Source organism: Barbus barbus, assembly GCF_936440315.1.
Source record: "Barbus barbus genome assembly, chromosome: 4".
In the NCBI taxonomy this organism is placed as follows: Eukaryota; Metazoa; Chordata; class Actinopteri; order Cypriniformes; family Cyprinidae; genus Barbus; species Barbus barbus.
Window position 1 is genome coordinate 41,951,368 of NC_136732.1, and position 26,736 is coordinate 41,978,103.

The 26,736-nt window shown below is 45.9% G+C and overlaps 1 protein-coding gene across 1 annotated transcript; it reads right to left on the reverse strand.

Annotated features, from left to right (window-relative positions):
• Positions 1–6,339: 6,339 nt before the first annotated feature.
• Positions 6,340–25,845, reverse strand: LOC306863388 (uncharacterized protein). The gene is made up of 4 exons (XM_079406712.1): positions 25,808–25,845; positions 23,493–23,701; positions 7,091–8,651; positions 6,340–6,945 (listed from the first exon to the last, which is right to left on the reverse strand). Exons 2-3 carry the CDS (start codon positions 23,644–23,646, stop codon positions 7,117–7,119), a joined length of 1,689 nt encoding a protein of 562 aa, XP_079262838.1. The 5' UTR covers positions 23,647–23,701; positions 25,808–25,845; the 3' UTR covers positions 6,340–6,945; positions 7,091–7,116.
• Between the last annotated feature and the right edge of the window lie 891 nt (positions 25,846–26,736).

A 26,736-nucleotide genomic window follows, 5' to 3' on the forward strand; every position in this document is an offset into this window, starting at 1 on the left:
ATAATCGTAAAACCGTGATTATTTATCAGACAATAATCGTACCAGCAAAATCTATAATCGTTGCATCCCTATTCACTAGAGAAAGTGAAAGTAAACAAATAGAAAAAACTACTGACGGCTAAAGCTGCATTAACGGCACATATTCTCTCTGAGAAAACGAGAGAAGAATCTAGTCTAACATATTTGGCAGTTGGCATTATATTACTAATGACAGTGACACGTGAGAAGTTTAATATCACATGCAGGAAAAAAAAAGTAAAATATGCCTTTTTCGAAGCTGCTGTATATATTGTAACGGGGTGAAGGATCACACGACAAGATAGAGTCAGTGAAACAAGTCCCCGGAGGGTGGCTTTATTTACAGGACGTGCTGGTGCAAAGTGACGTGCTCCGTGCGGTGCTTTTCCGTGTCTCCTCGTGTGGTCCCCAAGCGTGATCCCTTGTGGTGATGCTCTCGTGGTTGGGCAGGCCGGTCACACGCTGCTTTCTGGGAAAGAGAAGATAGCAAGGCATTAGTTGTGGAGCCGTCAGGAGATCTCTCCCCGTTGTGTGTCTCACAGCGGCTTTTGAGGCCGGAGGTTAATTGATCTCAGGTGTGGCCGGCCTGCCGGTGATGGTGCACAGGTGTTTCTCTTTTGTTTCCAGGGCGACGCTGACGAGCGCTCGGGACACGCGTCACACTCCCCCCCCCCCTAAGCGTTGTCCTGGTCCTGCGAGACAAAGGGGAGATTAGGGGTGGATGGGAGGTGAACCCTGACAGACCTGCGAGAGCTGCCCAGACCCGGGAGAGTCCGTCCGCGTTGGCGTTGGCCGACCCCGCCCGATGTCGTACGACGAAGTGGAAGTCCTGGAGCGCCAGGAACCATCGAGTCACTCTTGCGTTGGTATCCTTAGCTCGTGCCATCCACTGTAGGGGAGCGTGGTCAGTGATGAGGGTGAATTTGCGTCCGAGGAGATAGTACCTGAGCTCCAGGACCGCCCACTTGCCGGCCAACGCTTCCCGTTCGACTGTGGCGTAGCGACGCTCTGCTGGGGTCAGCTTTCGACTGATGTAGACCACCGGATGTTCCTCACCGTCCACTACTTGGGAGAGGACCGCTCCCAATCCGGTGTCAGATGCATCGGTCTGTAGGAGGAAGGGACAGCCGAAATCCGGGGCCCGTAATACGGGCTCTGAGGTGAGCGCTGTTTTTATCTGTTGAAACGCCTGGGCCACCTCGGGGCTCCATGAGACCTTTTCCGGCTGTCCCTTCCGGGTCAGGTCTGTCAGGGGGGCCGCTAAGGAGGAGAAGTTAGGGATAAAACAGCGATAATATCCCGCCAACCCCAAAAAAGCCCGTACCTGAGTCTTGGTGGTGGGTCGCGGAGCTGAGAGGATGGCCGTCACTTTCTTTTCCTGAGGTCTGACCAAGCCCCGACCCACCTGGAAGCCCAGGTACTTGGCTTCGCACAGGGCAAGATGGCACTTCCGGGGGTTGGCGGTCAGTCCAGCCCGTCGTAGCTCCGTTAGCACCCTCCGTAGGCGCTCCAGATGTTCCTCCCAGCTCTCTGAGTGGATGACAACGTCGTCTATATAGGCAGCGGCATAGGTCTGGTGGGGCCGCAGCAGGACGTCCATCAGGCGTTGGAAGGTCGCTGGGGCCCCGTGAAGGCCGAAGGGAAGAACCCGGTACTGCCAGTGGCCGCTAGGGGTCGAGAAGGCGGTTTTAGCTTTTGGCAGGTGCCTCTGTCAGTGGCACCTGCCAGTATCCCTTGGTGAGATCCAAAGTTGAAATATACCGGGCTCTCCCCAGACGTTCTATCAGCTCATCCACTCGAGGCATGGGGTAGCTGTCGAATTCGGAGACCTCATTCAGACGGCGGTAGTCGTTACAGAAACGGAGGGTGCCATCAGGCTTCGGTACCATGACGATGGGGCTCGACCATGGGCTGCGAGACGGTTCGATTACCCCTAACCTCAGCATCTCCTGTATACCTTCCTCGATGGCGTGTCGCCGAGCCTCCGGGATGCGATAGGGCCGCTGCTTGACAACGATTCCTGCTGGTACTCTGACATCGTGCTGAATGACGTTGGTCCGTCCCGGCAGGGGGGAGAACACATCGGAGAACTGACTGACCAGACATTGTAGCTCCTTCTTCTGGGCCGCCGAGAGGTGGGGGTTGACGTCGACAACCACGGGGTCCGAGGTGGCAAGGGCAGCGACCTGGGCTCCAGTTCCCACCCAGCGTTTCAAGAGGTTGACATGATATAGCTGGTCTTCCTTCCTGCGTCCGGGGTGGCGGACTCGATAGGTGACGGGTCCAATTCTTTCGGTCACCGTATAGGGCCCCTGCCACGAGGCCAAGAACTTGCAGGCGGACGTTGGGACCAGAACCATTACGTGGTCACCCGTCTGGAACTCCCGTGGCTGGGCGGCCCGGTTGTAATGGCGTTGTTGGGCTTGTTGAGCTTTTACGAGATGTTCCCGTACCAACGGCATCACTCTGTCGATCCTCTCCCTCATGTCTCGGACATGCTCGATAGTGGAACGGTGCGCGGCCAGTTGCTGCTCCCAGGCTTCCTTTGCCACATCCAAAAGACCCCTCGGTTGGCGGCCAAACAAGAGCTCGAAAGGCGTGAAGCCGGTGGAAGCCTGGGGTACTTCCCGGATTCCAAAGAGCACATATGGCAGCATTTTGTCCCAGTCACGTTTGTCTTCGGCCGCTACGCGTCGGAGCATCCGCTTGAGCGTTTGGTTAAACCGTTCCACTAAGCCGTCGGTTTGGGGGTGATAGACAGAGGTCCTGATCTGTTTCACTTGGAGGAGGCGACAGAGGTCCGCCATTAGCCGGGACATGAACGGTGTGCCCTGGTCGGTCAGTATCTCCGCTGGGATGCCGACTCGGCTGCTGAGCAGGAACAGCTCCTGAGCAATGGCCTTGGATGTGGCCTTGCGGAGGGGAATGGCCTCGGGGTATCGGGTGGCATAGTCGACTATCACCAGTATGTGTTCGTGCCCCCGACCGGACTTTGGCAGCGGCCCTATGAGATCCATCCCGATGCGCTCGAAGGGCACCTCGATGATCGGCAGCGGAATCAGTGGACTGGGGGGAGGTGTCCGTGGCGCGGTTCGTTGACAGGTCGGGCAGGCTTGACAAAATCTTTTCACATCGGCCTCCAGGCCCGGCCAGTGAAAACGATCCCGTATGCGCTGGGTGGTGTTTTGGGCTCCCAGATGTCCGGCCATCGGGTGTGTGTGTGCTAGTTCCAGCACCACTGCAGTCTTGGACCGTGGCACCACCAGCAGCTTTCTTTCCTCCCCCCTCCGCTGGGCGACACAGTACAGCAGGCCATTCTGAACCACGAAATGAGGGACTGGGCGGGGGCCCGGTTGCACCTCTTTTCCCTCGAGTACCCTCACTTGTGCCCAGCAGTGTTTTAGGCGGTCGTCTCCGAGCTGCTCTTTTGCGAACGCGCCCCCTCCCGTCACCTGCTGGAAGACATCAAAATAGAGATTAGAACTGTGGGAGGGGGACTCACCGTCTTTAGTGCTGTCCGTCGTTAGCAGCACGGGGCGGTCGTGGGCACTGTGTCTCCGTCTCTGATGGTGGCGGCTCCCGGCTGGCTGGGCGGCGGCTGCGAGGAGTTGGTCTAAGCCGGGCCAGTCCCTTCCCAGGAGGACGGGCACGGGCAGGTCCTTCACAATCCCCACTTCTACTGGCCAGCCCCCCTGGGCCGCAGAGATGTTCACTCGCCGGACGGGGACCTGACGCGTGTCTCCGTGAACACAGGTGATGGCTAGGGTAGCCTTTGACTCAGCCCGCGGGGGTAGGACGGAGGGCTGGACGAGGCTCACGGCGCTGCCAGAGTCGAGGAGGGCTAGGAACGGCCGTCCGTTCACCTTTACTTTGGTCCGTGGTGCCGCCCGGGGTGGTTCGCGGTGGACCGCGCAGCCGGCCAGCCAGGCCCTATTGGGTGACCGGGGGGCCTCGGTAGGCATGGGTTCATCCTGGGGCCCGGGAGCCGTCGGCCTGCTTACCGGTCGCATGGTGCCCTCCGGCGTGCGCCGCTCCTGGACCACCCTCCGGGGAAACGGTGGCACTCGCTCTCCAGCCTCTCGATGTTGGGTGGCCTCCGCCAACTCGATGGCCTCAACGAGCTCTTCAGTGGTGAGCGGATTCCTCATGCCAGCTGCCAGCCGGAGTGGGCGTGGGAGAGCCCTCAGCAGTTTATCGATCAGAATCAGAATCAGAATCAGAATCAGAAAGAGCTTTATTGCCAAGTGTGTTTGCACACACAAGGAATTTGTCTTGGTGTTAGGAGCTTCCAGTACAGAAAGTACAAACATAGTGCAGACAACATATAATTAAGGTGATAAAGAACACTAATGAAGAGAATATACAATAATTAAGGATAACAATAGTAATAAAAATAAAAATATACAGAAAAGAGACTTGGCCATAGACAGAACTGTGAATGTGCATGTGTCCTATGTACAGATGAAGGTTTGATGGGTTATTTATAGATGTACAGTACCGGGGTGTGTTATGTGTTGTTCAGGTGGGATACGGCCTGGGGGAAAAAACTGTTCTTGTGTCTGGCTGTTCTGGTGCTCAGTGATCTGTAGCGCCGGCCAGAGGGCAACAGTACAAAGAGAGAGTGAGCTGGGTGTGAGGGGTCCAGAGTGACTTTCTTAGCCCTTTTCCTCACTCTGGAGGTGTAAAGTTCTTGGAGGCTGGGCAGAGGGGCACCGATAATTCTCTCAGCAGTCCTAACTGTCCGTTGTAGTCTTCTGATGTCTGTTTTGGTAGCTGAACCAAACCAAACAGTGGATGACGACCCGTTCGGCGACTTGGCGTGCGGTGGGACCCCCAGCAAGCAACCAGTGGTGGGACAGCCGCGTGAGATCGGCGGCTTGAGCGCGGGCGGGAAGCCGTGATTTATACTCCCAATCCTGGAAGAGCTGCGCCGCGCAGACTGGTGAGAGACCAACTCGGGCCAGGACTTCTCTCCGTAATTCGTCATAAGATTCACTCTGGTCCGGGGTCATCGCGAAAATACGTGCGCTGCGCTTCTCCAGTCAAGAGAGGGGCTAAAATCCGCGCCCAGTCCTCTCGCGGCCAATCTTCCCGAACTGCGATGGCCTCAAACATCTGGAGGTAATTTTCCACGTCGTCATGGGCCGTCATCTTTGGCAGCAGCTGAGTGGCTTGTGCCCGGGGATCCGGCAGCGGCACTCGTTGGGCAGCGGCAGCGCGGAGGGCGAGGAGCTCCCGCTCGGTTTCGCCCTGGCGGGATGCCATGTGCTCCACAATTTGCTGTTGGCGGATGCTCACCTCGGTTAGATGTTTCAACAATTCTTCCATCATGGAGAGGCTGGGAGGAGTGGCCACCTAGAACAGAGGTAAGATGGTAAAAACCAAAAAGGGGGGAAGAAAAAAAACAGAAAAAAATCAAGAGTCAGTCTTTTCTCCGGCAGAAGTGCTTGTCGGTGATCCTTCACTGATCTGCCCGCATTCTCCACCAGTGTAACGGGGTGAAGGATCACACGACAAGATAGAGTCAGTGAAACAAGTCCCCGGAGGGTGGCTTTATTTACAGGACGTGCTGGTGCAAAGTGACGTGCTCCGTGCGGTGCTTTTCCGTGTCTCCTCGTGTGGTCCCCAAGCGTGATCCCTTGTGGTGATGCTCTCGTGGTTGGGCAGGCCGGTCACACGCTGCTTTCTGGGAAAGAGAAGATAGCAAGGCATTAGTTGTGGAGCCGTCAGGAGATCTCTCCCCGTTGTGTGTCTCACAGCGGCTTTTGAGGCCGGAGGTTAATTGATCTCAGGTGTGGCCGGCCTGCCGGTGATGGTGCACAGGTGTTAATCTTTTGTTTCCAGGGCGACGCTGACGAGCGCTCGGGACACGCGTCACAATATATATATATATATATATATATATATATATATATATGATTTTCTAAATTTAATTAGTTTATTTAGCACCCCCCCCCCCTGAACTGTTAAGCCCCCCTTAGCACCCCCAACAAAAAATCCTGGAGCCGCCACTGGTGCTATGGATGTCTTTGAATTTGAATGCTGCGCTCTCGTCTTTTATAGCAGTTTCTCAGCGCGTAATACATCATTATAAAACACTGCACTGGAAAAAATAAATAGATAAATGAAATAAAATACCTTCCACTGACCTGTCTGAGCTGTCTCGTGACCAAAACACTATCTGTGAACCCAGTATTCTAATAGTTATAGTAGTAGTGCGGGCAGGTTTGTTTCAGTGCTGTTTCAGTCCTCATCAGTGCTGCGCTGGCGCCGGCTCTGGGGGTTGCTAATGTAGAAACTCATTCAATCTCAGTCATGTTTGGAGTAAAATATAGTTTATTAGGCAAAAAATATTTGAGTATTTAAAAGCCCAAAAAGCAATTGATACAGGTGCGTCATAGCCTTTAGATAATGAAACTAAAATTACTTTTTCCTGATTTAAATACAATCAGCAGGCAATAAAAGTTGTTGATAAAATATAAAAAGTAAAGAAAGTATTAATTAAAAAAGGTGACATTTAATCAATAATTACATTTAATAAAATACAAAAACAAGCTAAGAGAAAACTAATGAGCTGGATCTCTCTCCTACTTACAAGTATGGATGGGTCTCTGTAAGGTTTTAATGGTGTTACTATTCTTACAATCCTGCTTATTAAACATACTGCACATATGAAACAATAGAACATAATATTAAACTCATAATAAAGCACAATAATATATTTTACTTCGTAAAGCAAAATTATATACAGGAATAAATGTTTTGACATTGTTCTTTGGGGAGGAGCTCCATCTTAAGACGTTCAGATATTGAACCAGTTTTGCACGTCCAGTAGACTTCCAAAAGTGGTTCTGAACTGACGGACGTTATACAGACATGATCTGAACGTCTCTCTGACGTCACATGTTTGCTGAATCTGAGTTGAATCTGTTGGTTTAGAAGATGAACTTTATTCACTGTGAAAACTTTAGATAATGTTTCTTTGTCATGTTGCTTGTAATGACAGGTTTATCTAGATGACATTTCACTGCTTGATGCATTATTGTGTCACATTTGGTGAGCGATATCAGACCTGAAAGAGCTGGATCTGAAGATGATCTACTTGCTGTGAATGTTTTTTGTATGTCTGTGTAGAGAAGAAGAATTATTGAAACACTTCCCACATGCAGTGCAATGATACGGTTTCTCTCCAGTGTGAATCCTCTCATGTATTTTCAGGTCTCCTGACCGATTGAATCTCTTGTCACAGTGTGAACACTTGTAAGGTTTCTCTCCAGTGTGGATCATCTCATGTTTTTTCAGGTCTCCTGAATGACTGAATCTCTTGTCACAGTGTGAACACTTGTAAGGCTTCTCTCCAGTGTGGATCCTCTCATGTGTTTTCAGGTCTCCTGACTGACTGAATCTCTTGTCACAGTGTGAACACTTGTACGGTTTCTCTCCAGTGTGGATCCTCTCATGTTTTTTCAGATTTCCTAACTGTCTGAATCTCTTGTCACAGTGTGAACACTTGTAAGGTTTCTCTCCAGTGTGGATCCTCTCATGTGTTTTCAGTTCTCCTGAATGACTGAATCTCTTGTCACAGTGTGAACACTTGTAAGGTTTCTCTCCAGTGTGGATCCTCTCATGCAGTTTTAAACAGTTTGCTGTAGTAAAAGTCTTCTCACACTCAAAGCACATGTAATCTCTCACACCTGTATGTATTTTCTGATGTATTTTCAAACTTTGTAGACGTGAAAAACTCTTTCCACACAAATGACATGAATATGGTTTCTCCTTTGTATGAACTCTCAGGTGCTGCTTCAGGAGTAAAGCCCACAAAAATGTTTTATCACATAAATCACATGAGTACAGTTTCTCTCTAGTGTGGATGTTCATGTGTCTCTTAAGATGTGATGATTGTGAGAAACTCTTCCCGCACTGATCACAAGTGAATGGTTTCTCTCCAGTATGAACTCTCATATGTAAGGTAAGGTATCCTTTTATTATGAAACTCTTCCCGCACTGATAACAAGTGAACGGTTTCTCTCCAGTGTGAATCCTCTCATGTGTTTTCAGGATTCTTGACTGACTGAATCTCTTGTCACAGTGTGAACACTTGTAAGGTTTCTCTCCAGTGTGAATCCTCTCATGCCGTTTTAAACAGCCCGCTGAAGTAAAAGTCTTCTCACACTCAAAGCACATGTACTCTCTCACACCAGTGTGTATTTTCTGATGTTCTTTCAAACCTTGTAGACGTGAAAACCTCTTTCCACACAAATGACATGAATGTGGTTTCTCCTTTGTATGAACTGTTAGGTGATTCTTCAGGTATGAAGCTTTCAAAAATGTTTTTTCGCATTGATCACATGAGTACAGTTTCTCTCTAGTGTGGATGTAAATGTGTTTCTTAAGGTATGCTGATTGTGAGAAACTCTTCCCGCACTGATCACAAGTGAATGGTTTCTCTCCAGTATGAACTCTCATGTGACGCTCAAGGTGTTGTTTCTTTGTGAAACTCGTTCCACACTGAGTGCAGGTGCAAGATTTCTTGGCTCTTCTTTTCTTTAAATCTTTCTGTTTGGGTTTTTTGACATGATTTTTCTCCTCCGATTCACTCAATTCTTCTTTCTCCTCATTGTCTTCAATCAATTCTGAAACAAACAGTACATTTGTCAGTAACTCCATAAAGGGGTCATATGATGGGATTTCAAGTTTTCCTTTCTCTTTGGAGTGTTACAAGCTGTTTGTGCATAGATAAGATCCCTGAAGTTGCAAAGACTAAAGTCTCAAAACCAAAGAGATATTCTTTATAAAAGTTAAGACTCGACCACACCCCCATAAAATGGCTCATTCAAAGATGCCCCCATGTCTACGTCAGGGTGTGGGAATATTTGCAAAACACCGCCCGAACTTGGAAGCTACAATGTTGTCTCGCACAAAGGCTGTTTCTATAAAGTGGGGCAATTCCAACTTTGCAAGGACCGTCTGACGCTTCTGACTCACAGCCAGTAAGTACATTTCTGCCACTGACGATTCAAACGTGAGTTTTGAGCTGTGTAGAGTAGTGCTTGTTGTTTGTCGTTTCTCCGATCACAAATGCAGACATGGTAATGTTTACATGGTGCGATAGAGGTGGGCGATATGACCAAAATCTTATCACAATATGACTAATTTTAAATCACGATAATGATGTATATCACAATAAATTCATTTTTTTCCTGTCAATATCAAACTAATACAAGCCTAAAAAGAGACCAAAAAAAAACAAAAACGTAAGCTCACTGAAATAAAGAGTCAGTGATGAAACTATTTGCAAAATGACAAAAAAATCTATCTATCCATGTATAATAGAAATAATTAACACATTTATTATATATAGATTCTATACATATCATTATTGTTTTTTAAATTTCTTATTAAAGTTACAAATGTGATTTAGTCGAGCAGTGAGAGATTTTCTAGCAATGTGCTATGATTAATATGAATGGCAGACAGAACAAATATCGGGCAGCTTCCCCTTTAAGACTGAAGTCCGAATCCAATATACTGTTACATATGCGTTTTCTCTTACAGCTTTTTACTCTCTCTTAAGACCTAAATCGCTTTATGAGGATACTTGCAAAGAGTGGGATTCTGATGCATACAAGTGTGTTTATGTAATCGTTCAAAGCCAATAAAGCGGAAAAAAATAAAATAAAAAAAATCGGTCCTCTCACACAGAAACAGAGACGGTGCACACATATAGCTCTGTTGTTTGTGTTTCAACGGCTTAAAATCGGTTATTTTAAAACTGAGGTGCTTAAACACGTGCCCATGCTACAGATATAGTCCCTCGTTTAGGAACGAGCACTTCGTTTTGTTCTGGTCGTTCTACACCTGGTTCTGTCTCCCCTTCACGACCCGTGGTGGCGTGTAAAGATCGTAGTCCAAATTATGGAAAAGTATTACCGTAAACAATGTATTTTGCGACACCACAAAATAAACGATAGAACATAATACGAAACGATAGACTTTTTATTTCATCCATCCGATATATATCGTCATATCGCACATAGGGCTGGGTATCGAGTTCGATACTTTTTAGGCACCGACCGAATTGCCTCGATACCACGAGTATCGAAAAACGTCTTGTCGTTCGGTACCAAATTTCGATACTGTCACGACCCGGTCTTGAACTCGGGTCTCTGGTGTGATGGTTGAGAGATCTACCACTGAGCCACGGAAGTGGTGAAGTTGGACCCAAATGAAACACTTAAGGCATTACTCCAGGAAACAAAGATTTAATAAAAAAATCTTTGCAAGGATAACTCAACAGAAGTTCTTCTCGGATTGAGGAATTACAACATCAAAAACAATGGAAAACCAAAAGAGAAAATAAAAACTCCACGAGGGGAGAAAACACAGTCAGATAGCAAATACAATCAAAGTCAGGAACTCAGGATACCTTACTTGGGGTAGCAAGAGAGGCTTAGCGTGACCAGGCAGGAAACACAGGGCGAAGACTCAAAAACCGAGTGGGGAAATAAGGGAAAGATACACAACTTAAATACACTGGGGGAAACAAGACACAGGTGAGCTGGATAACGCTAACAAGGTCACACGAAGAAGAACTAAGGCAAAGGAGAACACAGGGGACCTCTAGAGGCACGGAGACAAACTACAGGAGGAAAGATGCTGACAGGACCCCCTCCTCTAGGAACGACTCCTGACGTTCCTTCCAGAACACCTTGGCCTCCGGGTGCGAAACTCCCGGATCAAACTTGGGTCCAGGATGTCTTTGGCTGGAACCCAGGAGCGCTCCTCCGGCCTGTAACCCTCCCAGTCCACCAGATACTGCAGTGAGTTCTGGACCCTCCGGAAGTCCAGTATCCGGCGGACTGTGTAGGCTGGGTGGCCATCAATGATCCTGGGAGGTGGAGGGGGTCTGCGTGGGGGGGCAAAAGGAGAAGACAAGACAGGTTTTAGCAATGAGACATGAAACGTGGGGTTAATTCTAAGTGAACGGGGAAGAAACAAACGGTAGGAAACAGGGTTAACTTTCCTTGCTATGCGAAAAGGCCCAATGTATTTCTGGGAGAGCTTCCTAGATTCGACCCGAAGGGGCAGGTTCTTGGTGGATAACCAGACTCTTTGACCAGCTCGGAAATTAGGCGCCGTCCGACGGCGGCGATTAGCCTGACATTGGTATCTCTGGGAAGTCTGAAGAAGGGCACGTCTAACCTTTCTCCAGGTCTGCCGACAGCGTTGGACAAAACGCCGGACCGAGGGAACGTCAGCCTGTGACTCCTCCTCAGGGAACAATGGGGGGGTATACCCGAACTGGCATTCAAAGGGGGATAGCCCAGTGGCCGATGACTGGAGGGTGTTGTGGGCATATTCTGCCCATATGATGTAGGTAGCCCAAGAGGTGGGGTTATTGGCTGCCATACACCGCAGAGTGGTCTCCAGATCCTGGTTAACCCGTTCCGTCTGGCCGTTAGACTCAGGATGGAACCCAGACGATAGGCTGGCTGTGGCCCCAAGCAGTTTGCAGAAGGCCCCCCAGAACCGGGATGAGAACTGGGGCCCTCGGTCGGAGACCATATCCCGGGGAATTCCAAACACCCGGAAGACATGGTTCATGAGGAGCTCTGCTGTCTCTTTGGCCGAAGGCAATTTGGGCAGGGGAATGAACCGTGCGGCCTTAGAAAACCGGTCCACAACCACCAGGATGACAGTGTTGCCTTGGGATGGTGGGAGTCCCGTGACAAAGTCAAGAGAGAGGTGCGACCATGGCCTACGGGGAACGGGTAAGGGATGGAGTAGTCCCTGAGGTCGCCGACGTGTAGTCTTTCCCTGGCTGCACACGGAGCAGGCCTCCACATAGACCTTAACGTCCTCCTTGATGGACGGCCACCAAAACCGCCGCTGGAGGAAGTCAAGAGTGCGGGTAATTCCCGGGTGGCACGTCAAGGGAGACTCATGACCCCACTGCAAGACCCGGGCACGGGCTGATCGAGGAACGTATAGGCGTCCCGCTGGGCCACCTCCTGGGTCGGGCTCTTGGGCTTGAGCCTCTCGTACCACCCTTTCCAGTTCCCACTGAAGGGGCGCAACAATCCTAGACCTCGGGATGACTGATGCCAAAGGCTTTTCCTGTGTCTCGGGAGAGTAGGCTCGGGACAGGGCATCCGGCTTGACATTTTTGGTGCCGGGTCTGTAAGACAGGAGAAACTGGAATCGATTAAAAAACAAGGACCATCGGGCCTGCCGAGGGTTCAGCCGCTTAGCCTGCTGGAGATATTCCAGGTTCTTGTGGTCCGTGAGAACCTGGAAATGGTGCTGAGCCCCTTCAAGCCAATGGCGCCACTCCTCCAAGGCGAGTTTAACCGCGAGCAACTCTCGATCCCCCACATGGTAGTTGCGCTCCGCATCCGAAAGGCGACGAGACATGAAGGCGCAAGGGTGTACTTTTCCATCCTCACCCCTTTGTGACAGGATGGCTCCTACGCCCACCTCCGAGGCGTCCACCTCCACCACGAAAGGTCTTTCTGGGTCAGGGATCGAGAGAATGGGAGCAGACGTGAAGCGGCGCTTGAGCTCCTCGAAGGCCCTCGCTGCCGCTGGACCCCAGTGAATCTTGACTCCTCCCCCCTTGGTCAGTGCCGTCAAGGGCGCCACCACAGAGCTGAAGTTAGTAATGAACCTCCTATAGAAGTTCGCAAAGCCGATGAAACGTTGGACCTCCTTAACTGTAGTGGGAATAGGCCAGTTGAGGACAGCCTCAACCTTCTTAGGGTCCATCTCCACGTGGCCAGGAGTGATGATGAACCCGAGAAACTGAGCCTGGGTAACATGAAACTCACATTTCTCGGGCTTCACGTAGAGATGATTGTCAAGGAGTCTCTGAAGGACCCTGCTGACGTGCCCCTCGTGCTCCTTCAATGACCCCGAGAAAATGAGAATGTCGTCAAGATATACAAAGACGAACTGATTAAGCATGTCCCGAAGAACGTCATTTATCAGTGCTTGGAACACAGCAGGGGCATTGGTGAGCCCGAACGGCATCACCAGATACTCATAGTGGCCCGTGGGGGTGTTGAAGGCCGTCTTCCATTCGTCCCCCTGTCGGATCCGCACGAGATGGTAAGCGTTGCGTAGATCCAGTTTAGTAAAGATGGAAGCCCCTTGTAGTAGCTCGAAAGCAGTGGCCATGAGAGGAAGGGGATATCGATTCCGAACCGTGATCTTGTTGAGGCCCCGGTAATCAATACACGGCCTAAGACCCCCGTCCTTCTTTCCCACAAAGAAGAAGCCTGCCCCAGCCGGGGATGTAGAGGTGCGGATTATGCCGGCTGCTACGGATTCCTTAATGTAGGTATCCATTGCTGTGCGCTCGGGGGAAGACAAGGAGAAGATCCGACCCCTGGGAGGGCAAGAGCCAGGGAGTAGCTCAATGGCACAGTCGTAGGGGCGGTGAGGTGGTAAGGAGGTGGCCCGGGACTTGCTGAACACAGCTTTGAACTCATGATAGGAACTGGGGACTCGAGACAGGTCGACAGACTCTTGAAACTCGGAACTAGGGGCTGAGTGACTCAGGCAGGTGAGATGGCAAGTGGAATCCCAACTCTGAATGGTGCCGGCGGACCAGTCGATCCGGGGATTATGTTTGCGTAGCCAGGGGTGGCCCAGGATAACAGGGTACTCGGGAGAGTCAATCAGATACAAGGTCTCCTCCTGCTGGTGTTGATGGATGGTAAGTTGCAGGGACTGAGTGGCCTCTGTTATTCTGCCCGGTTCCAGAGGTCTACCATCCAACGCCGTAACTGCCTGGGGATGAGGAAGAGGTTGGGTAGGGATTCCAAGTTCCTTAGCCAAGGATAGATCCAGGAAGTTGCCTGCGGCACCGGAATCGATCATGGCCTGGACCAGATGCTGGTGGCCTTCCCAGGACAGAGTGGCCGGAACCGCTAGTACGGCGTTAGTAGGAGGAGCTCCAATTTTCCCCATCACGGCCCTCCTGTAGCCGGGTGGGGATAAGCGTTTCCCGAGAGCTCGGAACAAGTGGAGCGAAAGTGGCCGGAAGCACCACAGTAGAGGCAACGTCGCTCCCTCATGCGACGTTCCCTCTCGCTGGGAGAGAGCCTGGAACGACCCAACTGCATGTCCTCCGGGGAGTCATGGAGCTGTTCAGGGACCGGAGAAGCCCTGGATGCAGGAATACGAACTGGGGAAACAGATCTGCTCACATGAACCTGGGACTGAGGCGCTTTACGACGAGCCACCCTCCGCTCTCTCAGGCGATTGTCCAGGCGAATGGCCATCGCAATGAGGGACTCAAGATCAGCAGCTGGTTCTCGGATGGCTAACTCATCTTGAAGGGGCTCGGACAGCCCTCCCTGAAAGCAGACCATCAACGCCTCATTGTTCCATCCACTTCCTGCCGCGATGGTCCGAAACTCGATAGCGAAATCTGCTGTGCTACGGGAGCCTTGACTGAGAGAAAGCAGGCGCTTGGAAGCCTCCCGACCACTGACTGGATGATCAAATACTCGCTTGAACTCTTCTTTAAAGGCCACGTAGGACTCACAACAGGCATCTTGGGATTGCCACACCGCGGAGGCCCAGGAGAGCGCCTTGTCTGAAAGAAGGGTAATTATGTAAGCAATCTTGGAGCGATCTGTAGGAAAGCTTGAGGGCTGGAGCTCGAAGGTCAGGGAACACTGGGTGAGAAACCCCTGGCAGGAATTTGGATCCCCAGCAAAGGACTTGGGAGGTGGTAATCGAGGCTCAGCAACTGGAGTAGGCCTGTTGCCACTCGGAGCTGAAGCAGAGGGAGGTGAAGCGCCCGGGAGCCGTCCAAAGAGCTGGCGGATGGAATCCATCACATCGGACAGGAGTTGAGAGTGTTTGGTCATTAGCTCCTCCTGATGGCTGAGAACGGCTTCATGGCGCTGGAATGATGACTCGTGTTGGGCAATCACTGCCAACAGGTCCTTGGAGATGATTGTTTCTGGGTCCATGTGTGACTCGGTTTTTCTGTCACGACCCGGTCTTGAACTCGGGTCTCTGGTGTGATGGTTGAGAGATCTACCACTGAGCCACGGAAGTGGTGAAGTTGGACCCAAATGAAACACTTAAGGCATTACTCCAGGAAACAAAGATTTAATAAAAAAATCTTTGCAAGGATAACTCAACAGAAGTTCTTCTCGGATTGAGGAATTACAACATCAAAAACAATGGAAAACCAAAAGAGAAAATAAAAACTCCACGAGGGGAGAAAACACAGTCAGATAGCAAATACAATCAAAGTCAGGAACTCAGGATACCTTACTTGGGGTAGCAAGAGAGGCTTAGCGTGACCAGGCAGGAAACACAGGGCGAAGACTCAAAAACCGAGTGGGGAAATAAGGGAAAGATACACAACTTAAATACACTGGGGGAAACAAGACACAGGTGAGCTGGATAACGCTAACAAGGTCACACGAAGAAGAACTAAGGCAAAGGAGAACACAGGGGACCTCTAGAGGCACGGAGACAAACTACAGGAGGAAAGATGCTGACAGATACCTAAGGGTTTAATCTCATCACCGTCAGTGAGCCAATAATCCTGCAGCGCTAGGTGTGTTTGACTAGAAGCGGCGCGGCGCTGATTGATCAGTGTTTGACCTCCGCGAGAGCGTTTCGAAAGCGCACGGAGCAGTCCGCTCTTTATATCACGCGGTTTGTTTATTACACACAGACTGAAGCTCGCGTGACGCTCGCGGTGATTAACTAAATGAGGACATAAACACATGAACAACATCTCCAGACCTGCTCTGAGACTCACTTCATGAGCATTTTACCGCTTGATTCGAGTAAAACTAGCGTCATATCATATACACACAGAACTGTAAAGGTATTCCAGACAACCCGTCAAAATAAAAGTGCGGTTTAACTCGGAAGACACTGCGGCAGAAATATATTAATATTGTTCAGCAGACAGTACATACTGCTACTACTAGGCTACTACTAAAATTATTAAAACTTAATTTTTTTTTTAGTAATTATCACACAACAGTTATTCCATGTTTTAATTTTAATAGTAACCTCCCCTTTGTTTGCCAAAATAAATCCCCTTTGATTTTCAATAATTTAAAGATAAATTAAATTAATGTTTTATGTCTTCATTTGAAAACCAGAACACAGAATTTCTGAGGAAAAATAAAACATTTCATAAGTTTATTTAAATTTATTCTTAAAATAGCCTTAAGTAGTTTTTATGCATTCAAATAATTAGACATACTACACCAGAATTTAATAACAATAAAACATATGGTGAAAGAAAATAAAACACCCACTTATAAAAGTGGATGAAGATATAAAATTTCTTGAAGTCTTTAACAACCTAGAAATGATGATTCTGTCTGAGCTATGTGTTTTAAAATGAACACGCACTAATGTAAACGTAGCCTAACAGATGTGTAAACTGAAAACTATTTGAACTTTATTAAAATAATTTATTTATTGTGTTGGATATATTTTGTTCCTTTGTGCATTGGCTCAGGAGATGAGGCTTTGAGTCTGTATAAATATCGACAAGCTAAAAAAAATATTTTTTTGAGATAATGTAATCTTATTAAAACTGATTTCATAAAACTGGTATCGAAAAAAGTATCGTTCAGGAACCAGTATCGAACTAAAGGTATCGGTATCGAACATTTTTGAACGATACCCAGCCCTAATCGCACAGCAATGCGACAGTATAAGTACATTAATAAAATTAAATACAGTATAAGTCATTATAATCGTTTATAATGGGTTTTATAGTTTTTGCGCGGTCGCGCCGTGAAACGCCATCACAATACAGTGAGGGGCGTAACATTTCCGTCTCACGCTTGAGGTATTCGGCCAATCACAATACACTGGATAGCTGGCCAATCAGAGCACGCCTCACTTCTCAGAACGATGAGCTTTGTAAAAATCAACGCCTTTCAGAAAGGCGGGGTTTAGAGGAGCAACAATAATGTACAGTATGTGGAAAATAATGTGTTTTTTGAACTTTAAACCACATAAACACATTGCATTTCACCAAATACATGTCACGGTGCACACACGAGGGAGGAACCAGGAACACGCAGACGAGGATATAAACTCAAATAACATACTTTACTGACATCAAGGCAGGGCAAGACACAGACATCAAACACCGGGGAGTAACGAGTAGACCAGACCAAAACTAACTGAACAGACAGGACTAATATACACAGGTAAATCATACATTTATTCATTTAGCTGACGCATTTATCCAAAGTGACTTACAATTGCTATATATGTCAAAGGTCGCACGCCTCTGGAGCAACTAGGGGTTAAGTGTCTTGCTCAGGGACACATTGGTGTCTCACAGTGGATTCGAACCCGGGTCTCTCACACCAAAGGCATGTGTCTTATCCACTGCGCCATCACCACCCCATAGATAAATGAGACGAACATGGCTGGACAAGAATTAACTGATTACATTTAACAAGGACAGGAAACAAACCAAATAAGGAAACATAAGGCAGGAACACATGACACACACGACAGAACCCTGACAGTACTCCCCCCTCCCGAAAGGCTCGTCCCGAGCCTTAACAGTTTCATCAGGGGGGGGGGGGCGCTCTGAAGGCCCCTCAGGACAGACATCCACAGGAACACAGGACGGGGACCTCCAGAGCAGAACAGACGGAGGCCCCGGCGGAGCTGGGAGCTCTGGAGGCCATGGTGGGTGGTCTTCGTGGCCGTGGCCTCGTTCCTCGGCCCGGCCACTCCACCAGCCCACCGGCCAGCCCACTCCAGAGCTCTACTACCCCCCCCCCCCAAAAAAAAATTTCCATGGGGAATCCAGGGGGTATCAGGAGCCCTCCGGGCAAGACAGACAGGAACAGGACAGGACTTGACAGGACCGCCCACCTGGGCTAGACCGACAGGGACAGGACAGGACCGGACAGGACTGCCCACAGGAACAGAAGCCCACCTGGGCTAGCTCGGAAGTAGAGGCTTCTTAATAGGCATGACAAGGAGTCAGGGGCCCTTACAAGGTTCCCTCAGCAACCGCTTCCACTTCCGCGACAGGGAGGCAGGCCGCTGGAATGGCCTCCATGGCCATAAGACGAGGAGCCTGCCCCAAACGAGTCTCCATGGACAAGACAAGACATGACAAGGTAAGTTTAAAATGTTCCTGTGGGCACAGCAAACACAAACACGGCTCTCCTGGCCGTGACGTGTGGACTTGATCAACGGAGAGGGTATCGGCGGCCGACGGGCATGAGTCAGCGGCAATCCGGCAGGCATTGAGTCAGCGGCTGGCCGGCGGGCATTGAGTCAGAGGCGGATAAATACTTTACTTACTTACTTTTTACTTTTGTCATTTAGCAGACGCTTTTGTCCAAAGCGACTTACAAATAAGAAAAAGTAACTAAAACTAAAAAGTTACAACTCTATAAATACTATCTACCCACATATTTAAGAAAATAAAGAAATTAAATAAAATTGACATGCATATAACAACATTTCAATAATAAACATATCAAAACACAAAATAATGATATTTTTAGCAACATCATGTGACCCCTTTAAAAAAAGAAAGTCAAAGGACATAAACTGAAAGGACATAAAGATAAACCCTGATATAACATTGGAAAGTAGACAATCGCATTACAAAAACTATCATTTTGATGCAATTTTATAAAATATACATCCCTGAAACTTCCCATGAATGAGGTACACTAATATTATAGGCACAAACCTCATGTTTCTATAGGGAGAACTAATAAATACGTTTGATCAACTACATTGTAGTGGACATGAAAGAGTTAATGTGTTTTGCCTATGTCACGTGTTCGTGGTGGAGAGTCACAGGGTTATGTGGGAATATTAATCACCGGTTCAATTAGAGATGCTAAGGAGAGGGGGTGAGCAGGACAACATAACATAATATAACAAAATTTGATACCATCGGTCTGTGCAATAAAGAACAACAAGTAAGCCAATTTTTGCCTCACTGATAGTTGCATCACGAATGCATTGAGTAGCTGTTTTAGCCTCTCAGCGGCATTTGGTAACTACAGAGTAGCTGCTACATTATGTCAACAGAGAATTCACTTCTCAGCGAATGCCTCAAAAGGATTAAGTATACATCACATTGAGGAGTACAGGATTCCGTTCATTTGGAAAATAAGTTAATTCTACAGCTGCAAAAGTTGAAACGCCAACAAAAACTGATCAGCAAAGCTCAGAGGAGAAGAAAGCAATCAATCACCACATATGTAAGCCTGCTGGGCTTTTTGTTAATCAGCTGTGCTTTAGGCTTTAGCCAACAAAATAGAAAGTCTGCAAAGGGAACGAAAGAAAGATGTAAATAAAGTTAAAGGACTGATTCCAAAGATGAAAAGTCTGATGACAAGAAAAGAAAATGCGTCTCAGATGAAAATGTTGTTTCAAACTCATGTTCAGCTTTGTGAAAATGTCAACAATGACCTGAAGACAAGCAGGAAAAAAAAGAGAATGGTTTTCGAGTGTCATGAAATATAGCAACACATTTAAAGATACTGTTCAACATTGGTCGAATTGTCCAGAATAATCATTGGAGAAAATTTTTCTGTGCAGTCAGATGCTGGTGCATCAGGAACAGGAAGAGTTTACTATTCATCCAGTCACAGTCCATGCTTCATCTATTGTATCAGATCATTTACAAGATGACATCAAACCTAATGACAGTGTGTCAAATGTGGGGAGCAGATAATCTAAAAATCAAAGCTCTATTGTTGAAAGAAGATCTGGAGTGTCGACTGTTTCTTCTGTATGTCTCAAAGCAGAGGCTGAGTTGGCTGCATTAAAGGCACGACAAAAGGACAAACATGAGAGGATTAAGAGGAACTTTTATGAAAAAGAAAAGAACAACTCGATTTGCAAGGAGATTGAAATTCAAGTGGATGCTGCACACTGGTGGTGGTTGAGGAGAGACCCCCCATATAATTGTAAAGCGCTTTGGGTGTACAGCAATACACAATGAAACACTATATATAAATGCCTCATTCATTCATTCAAAAGAAAACACAATGTCTTAATGCCAGTGCTAAATGATTTGTTCCTCAAATGTCTGCAAGAGAAAATGGATCAGTGCAGGATTCTGGAGCAAAGCCTAAAGAGAAAGCTGCACAACAACGGGTATTTTCACAGCCTCATCCAGTGAAACATCAACCATCTAGAGGTCAAACAGTGGAACAGAGGTCACGAGGAAATGCATTAAATTCGCATGTGGAATCCAACAATGAATGGCAAAGTAACATAATGGGGATCATGAGAACGCAATATGAAATAACAACACTATTGTTAAAACAGCAATGTTTGTCATCTTTACCCAAAAGTGATCTGAAAGTTTTTGATGGTGACCCATTACAATATTATCCATTTATGTGAGCCTTCGAAAACACTGCTGAAAGTAAGACTGACAGCTACAATGATCGCCTATATTTCCTTGAGCAATACACTGTTGGTTATCCAGGGGAGTTGATGCAGAGTTGTCAGCATATTGATCCATGCAGAGGATATGTCCGAGATAAAGCTTTGTTGCAAGAACATTTTGTCAATGAACTGAAAGTTGCATCTGCTTATATGAGTAAAGCACTTTCATGGCCTCAAATTAAAGCTAAAATTCAGTGCTTTGCTAATTGAGGGTGGAGAGAGTGCTGTACATTCACTCCCCCCACCTACAATTCCTGCCGGACCTGAGACTTGAACCCACAACCTTTGGGTTACGAGTCCAACTCTCTAACCACTAGGCCACAACTGTCCCAAGTACAGTCACCAAGAAATGGTCAGATACGATAGAAATTGATTATGACGATTTTTTTAGTCCAGGGAGTCAACGAGACTGGGATAGGAAGGTCAAGAAGCAGGAGAAGGAGGAACATCGCAGACGGGCCCAGGAGAGGGCTGGAGGAAAGAAGAATTATCTTCAAAATGAGTACGATTCTGAGATTACTGCGGAAGCAAGAAACAACAAATAAGAAAATAATGAAATTGATAAAAGAAATGATCGAATTGCATGATTTTTCGGCTGAATAACAAATGTTGACAAATGATTTAGGAACAATGGAACTTCAGACTCCTGTTATAAAAGTACGAGTGTCAAAAGCTGTATACGAGTGTATCCTATTTTGAGTTCATAGATATTGATTGCTTTATAGTTGTAACTGCTATATAGCTGCTTTGCTTACTTTGTAAAAGAACGGTTAAAAACAAGGGGATGCATTTTGCAACTAGGGTGCAAAGTGGAACTTCTAGTTAACAGTGGCATAAAGTGTTATTAACACCTGCTAGAGGTGTTAAATTGTAGTTTAGACATATGTGCTTATTCATTGCTAATGTTTCTAAAAGGTGTTACAATTTTTTCCTATAGTTTAAAATAGAAGTAGACATTCTTGCTATCTAGAGATGCTATAATTTTTTTTTTCTTTTGAACTTTTGACACCGTCTTGTGCAGCCTCTGTGACAAAGGCCATGTTGCCCTCCTACAAGGGAGGAGGCAGTCACAGGCGTTGGCAGAAGATTGAAGGATGATGGGAGGTTTTTGATGAGATTAATGCAAATGATATGCAAGACTATAAAATGCTTATGAGACTGTTGCAATAGGCCGACATTTTGTGGTGAAAACTTTACTCGCTGTTATTTTTGTTATTTACTTAGTAGAGTTATTGTTTTTAATAAAATGAAACCATTGTATTGGTGATTTGTTAAACAAGTCTCTTAAAACAAGTCTCTGAGTGATTAATTAATAATAACCAGTTATCTGAACCTGAATACAACTTTATTTCGAGCTTCAAGTGGTCCGAACTTGACTGAGCCAGGACGGACACCGGAGGAAAGAGCCTAAAACTTCTAATACCTCCAGATAGTTGATTGATTATGGATTATTTATGAATGGTGGAGATGTGAATTGCAAGTTTTAGACTTTTATTCTAGTATATAAATACAACACTACCAATATGATGACAATTGTAAAGAAGTTGCCCTACAAACTTAGGGATAAATGGAGAACTAAGGTTTGTGAACTGCAAGAAAGATGTAATTGTTTCCTTCATTGATATTGTTATCTCTTTCTTGAAATCAAAGTCAAGTCAAAGTTATAACCGACCAAGTGTTTGGAAATATACAGGATGTTCCATGACTAGCAATTAATAAAAAATGTGAAGAAACTTACATTATATCCTCATTCTGGTATAAAAGTAACCAGCTTTGCTTCCACTGTAGTTGCTGCAAACAAAGAACGTGAATCCCAAAATACAGGAAAGAAAGAGGTCGGATTTGATAAGAAAGAATGTCTTTGCTGTAGAGGTGCACACACATTGGATGTGTGTCCTCAGTTGGGAAAACAATCCCAAAGGAACTTTGGTCGAACACACTCCAGTTTCCTTGCAATTACTCTCTCTTTCTTTCTCTCTCTCCACCCAGACCCCCCCCCCCCCCCCCAAATAAAATTAAATAAATAAAATTCTTCGGCTCTAGACGATTCACATAAATGACATATTTTGATTCAAAACAGTGAATTTTGCCAAAAAGCGACTAGTTTGCAGGTATGAACTCTAATAAATCAAGTACGTCCCATTTTGAAAAAGTCTCGTTACATGATTTTACTGATTTACACATGAAATTGGGGTTTTATGGAGGAACAAAAGCGCACCGCTGGAAAGGGGGCAGAATGGGGCGCAATAATCATTTTATATCGATTACTGTATTTTCATAATCGTTGGAGACCGAAATTGAAATCAAAATTTAAAATAAAAATTTCAGTTAATTGCACAGACCTAATGTCTTTCATACTTTTCTGGGCCTTGACGGTGTTATTTACTTGGCAGTCAATGGGACAGTCACAAGCCTCCCAGTGTTTATCCAAAATATCTTCAATTGTGTTCTGAAGACGAACAAAGCTTTTACGGGTTTGGAACGACATGGGGTAAGTGATTAATGACAAAATGTTCATTTTGTAGTGGAGTAACCCTTTAATACAGTTTTGGGTACCAGACAAGACTTGATGTTAATGGGTTGCAGTGGTCTCAATTCAATTCCTGGAGGGCCACAGCTCTGCACAGTTTAGCTCCAACCCTAATCAAACACACCTGATCCAGCTAATCGAGCTCATCAAGATTACTAGAAACTTCCGAGCAGGTGTTGGAGCTCAACTGCAATGGTCTTGGGTTTCAACAACCCTGCTGACTAGTTGTTCAGACACCAGACAAAATGGATATTTTCTGACAGCATCTGCAATCCGGAACTGGATCTTAACTATCTGGCGTGGTGACTCAATCTAACATACATTTTATTGGGGAAAAAAAGTACCCAGTTCATAGCAAGTGTCCATTATTATTTGATGCTTCAGCAAAATTATTTAACAGCACTAAAGACTTTTCGAATTACAACAAACACAATCTAAAACTGCCTGAAACTTTTTAACCGTCAGCATTATTAATGAAGAATGAAGAATAAAGACCAACCTGTTAGTTGTTGAGTATCTTCAGTGTGTTTGATTCTGCAGGGTTCTGGATCCATCATCTTCTCTCTGTCCTCTTTAATAAACTCAGTCTTTGCAGATTTCAGCTCTTCCTGATGCTCGTCTTCACTCGTAAACTGATGGGAATATTCCAGCATTTATTGGTGCTGAATGTGTGATTGTTGTGGGAGGAGCTTCACTGAACGTACATTTCTGTTAGGAAACACAGATTTGGCTAAATAAACAAGAAATCAAAGAGGCATTAAGTGTTGTCTCTTTGTCAACCATTGCATTACTATAGACCCTTTAACTGTTAGTAGGTGAAGGCAGAAAGATTCCCCTGACCGCTTCACTAACTAAAGGTTAACTTTAACGGCCAGTTTGGGTGACCCGCACATGCTTTTACTCAAAGGATAATACTTTTTTTTTTACTCAGTACTTTAATCTTTTCTGATAAGAAGTATGCGCTGCAACACAGTTCGGAGAACGGGAAGGAGGAGGCGGGAACCGGCAAACATTTTAAAGACAATTTATTAAATAAAATAAACACAAAAGACAAAATAAGGCCAAATAAGGCCTGGTCCTCTCTCGTCTTCCACTGTCGTCACTCCACCTTTTATCCTTCTGGAGCTCCTCCGTGGGACTCGTTCCGCTCACACGGCTCTCGGCCCCGTCCCCTCACTACAGCGAGCATTTTTGATGATCGGTTCTGACTAGTCCGCTCGTTTTATCTTTTTTAACCACAGCTGTCATCAGTTTTTTGTCTGGCAGTGGCAGCAGGTATGTGTTAAAATTTCAAATTGGAGCCTCTACTTCATCGATTGGAGCACCTAACATCACAAGAAGATGATATTTTAAGCTCCTTGTGTAGCCGAATCTGTGCTGGTTTGAATTGGCCGCCTCCAGTTTTCGCTTTGTTTTGCCTCCCGCTAATGCTGTGATGTAATTGTGACATCGGCGCTAAAAGGGTCTATATTATATTACAGTAGCGAACCATGACTGTTGAACCTTGGCCCTCTCCTCTACCCTCGTCGGTGGAAAAAGCAAACTACCAGCCTAGCTTACAGGGTCTTCTCCTAAAAGTCATCTTTGACAATTCCACCTCTGAAACAAGAGGTGATTCCAGCCTTAATGCGGTCACATACCAGACGAGAAGCACAGTGCTGCTCCGCACCACGTTGTTCAAATTCACACACATGGTTTTCTATGAGGATCCCACACTGCGGATCCCAGCTGCGACTCTGGGCGCTGTTCAAAATCCTACCGCGCAACAGAGCGTCACTCGCATAGTTTTCCATTAAATTTCATTGTATTTGTCCCAAATTATTGTTAATGTACAGTTGAGGTCAAAAGTTTATATCCCCCTTTCAGAATCTGAAAATGGTTATATGTTATTAAAATATTAGGGATCATACAAAATGCATGTTATTATTTTAATTAGTACTGACCTGAATAAGGTATTTCACATAAAAGATGTTTATATATAGTCCACAAGAGAAAATAATAGTTTAATTTATAAAAATTGCCCCATTCAAAAGTTTACACCCCCTTGATTCTTAATAATGTTGTTACCTGAATGATCCACAGCTGGACTAGTTTTGAGAAACAATGCGATGGATTTTGTTGTGAAAATCTGGAAACCCTGTTTGTATCGTTCTATTGCGCATGGGGTCAGTTCAGAACCATGATCTGTTCACACTGGAAATCTGATATTGGCCACATTTAAAACAACAATGTGAACAGCTATATAAAAAAAAATAGGATCTGACAAAAAAATGGGAATTGAGCACCAAGGCTTAGAGTGCGTTTGTTTCACTGCAGGATTCAGTCTATTAAAATGCATCAAAAAATTCAAGATATGGGGGCTTTATATCATTTCATATAGTTAATATCACACAAAGAGTGCTGTTTTTTCCTCCAAAAATCAGCATGATTACAAATGTGATCTTGATTGTATACAACAGTTCAATAAACAAGAAGTTAATATCAGAAAAGTTAAACAACACAGAGGGACACAGAATTTTTTTTCAAGATGTAAAAAAATGAAACCGTACACTTGAAAAAGAAAAAGAAACCTCTTTATTTCGTTTTAACGGTTTAAGGGAATTTTTGGAGTAAAAGTCTTGTTTCTGCACTGACCACATTTTAACATATAACGTTATAAAATTACTCCAGCGCTATTCATACGAGAAGCTGTCATTATGCTCGACAACATTTGCAAACTGCAATTTATAATACTAATTTATTTACGCAAAACAACCCATGCACGACACCAAAAAGCAAATAATAGAGAAGAAAGAGAAGAAAACGAGGACTCACCCTCGCCGTTAACTCTGTCTCTCGCGCATGCGCACACCGAGTGATCCTCACGAGCTGAATGAGATGGGTATAAACGGAGGTCGGAGCCAGCGGGGCCAGCCGCAGGTGGGCGGGACTTAAGCTGCAAGTGGGCTGTACAAACTAACAGAAGATTTTGATTGGTTTGCTTAATATGTGGGTTCACTCTCCTGGTGGCGGTAGTGTGCACATTGTCCGTCAAATAAACGAAGAAGATGACTTTCAGCGGTGGATGAGAGGAAGAGGTCAGCGTGATGTACTTTTATTTGTTTTGTTTTGTAAAAAGTATTACAAGCTGTGAAAAGTGCATTTTCTTGGTGTCTTTTGTACAACGTTTTCTTAATACCACACACAGCTTACACTCTGTAATGTGCCTGACTGACTATATCTTTCTTTATTTCTACATACAACTCATTTCTCTGCAGGTTATGGATACCGCAGACCATAAGCAGGTAATGTAATTACATGGCATTGTCATTCTGGTAACACTTTCGATAAAGCCCATATTTATAATACATTATAAGGGTATTTTTAAGGCATTATAATGAATGCATAATACAGTATTTAAAACAACAACAACAACAACCTTATAATATGTTATATCATCATGTGAATATAAGAACAGTTTGAAATGATTAGTTTAGTATACTAAATATAAAAATAGTAATAAAGACAAATTTTCTTGGCCTAATGTCGTCACTTAAAATTTCTGGACACCATTAACTTGCATAGCATAGACCTACAGAGCTGAGAAATTATTCTTGAAATATTTGTACATGTTCAACAAGAGAATACAGTCATGCATATCTTGGATGGCATGGGGAGAATGTTTTAAATTCGGTTTAACCCTAATGCTCATTGTGCTTCTTGTGTACCCACCAGGTTATGTTGGGAAGGACAAGCGAGGCGAG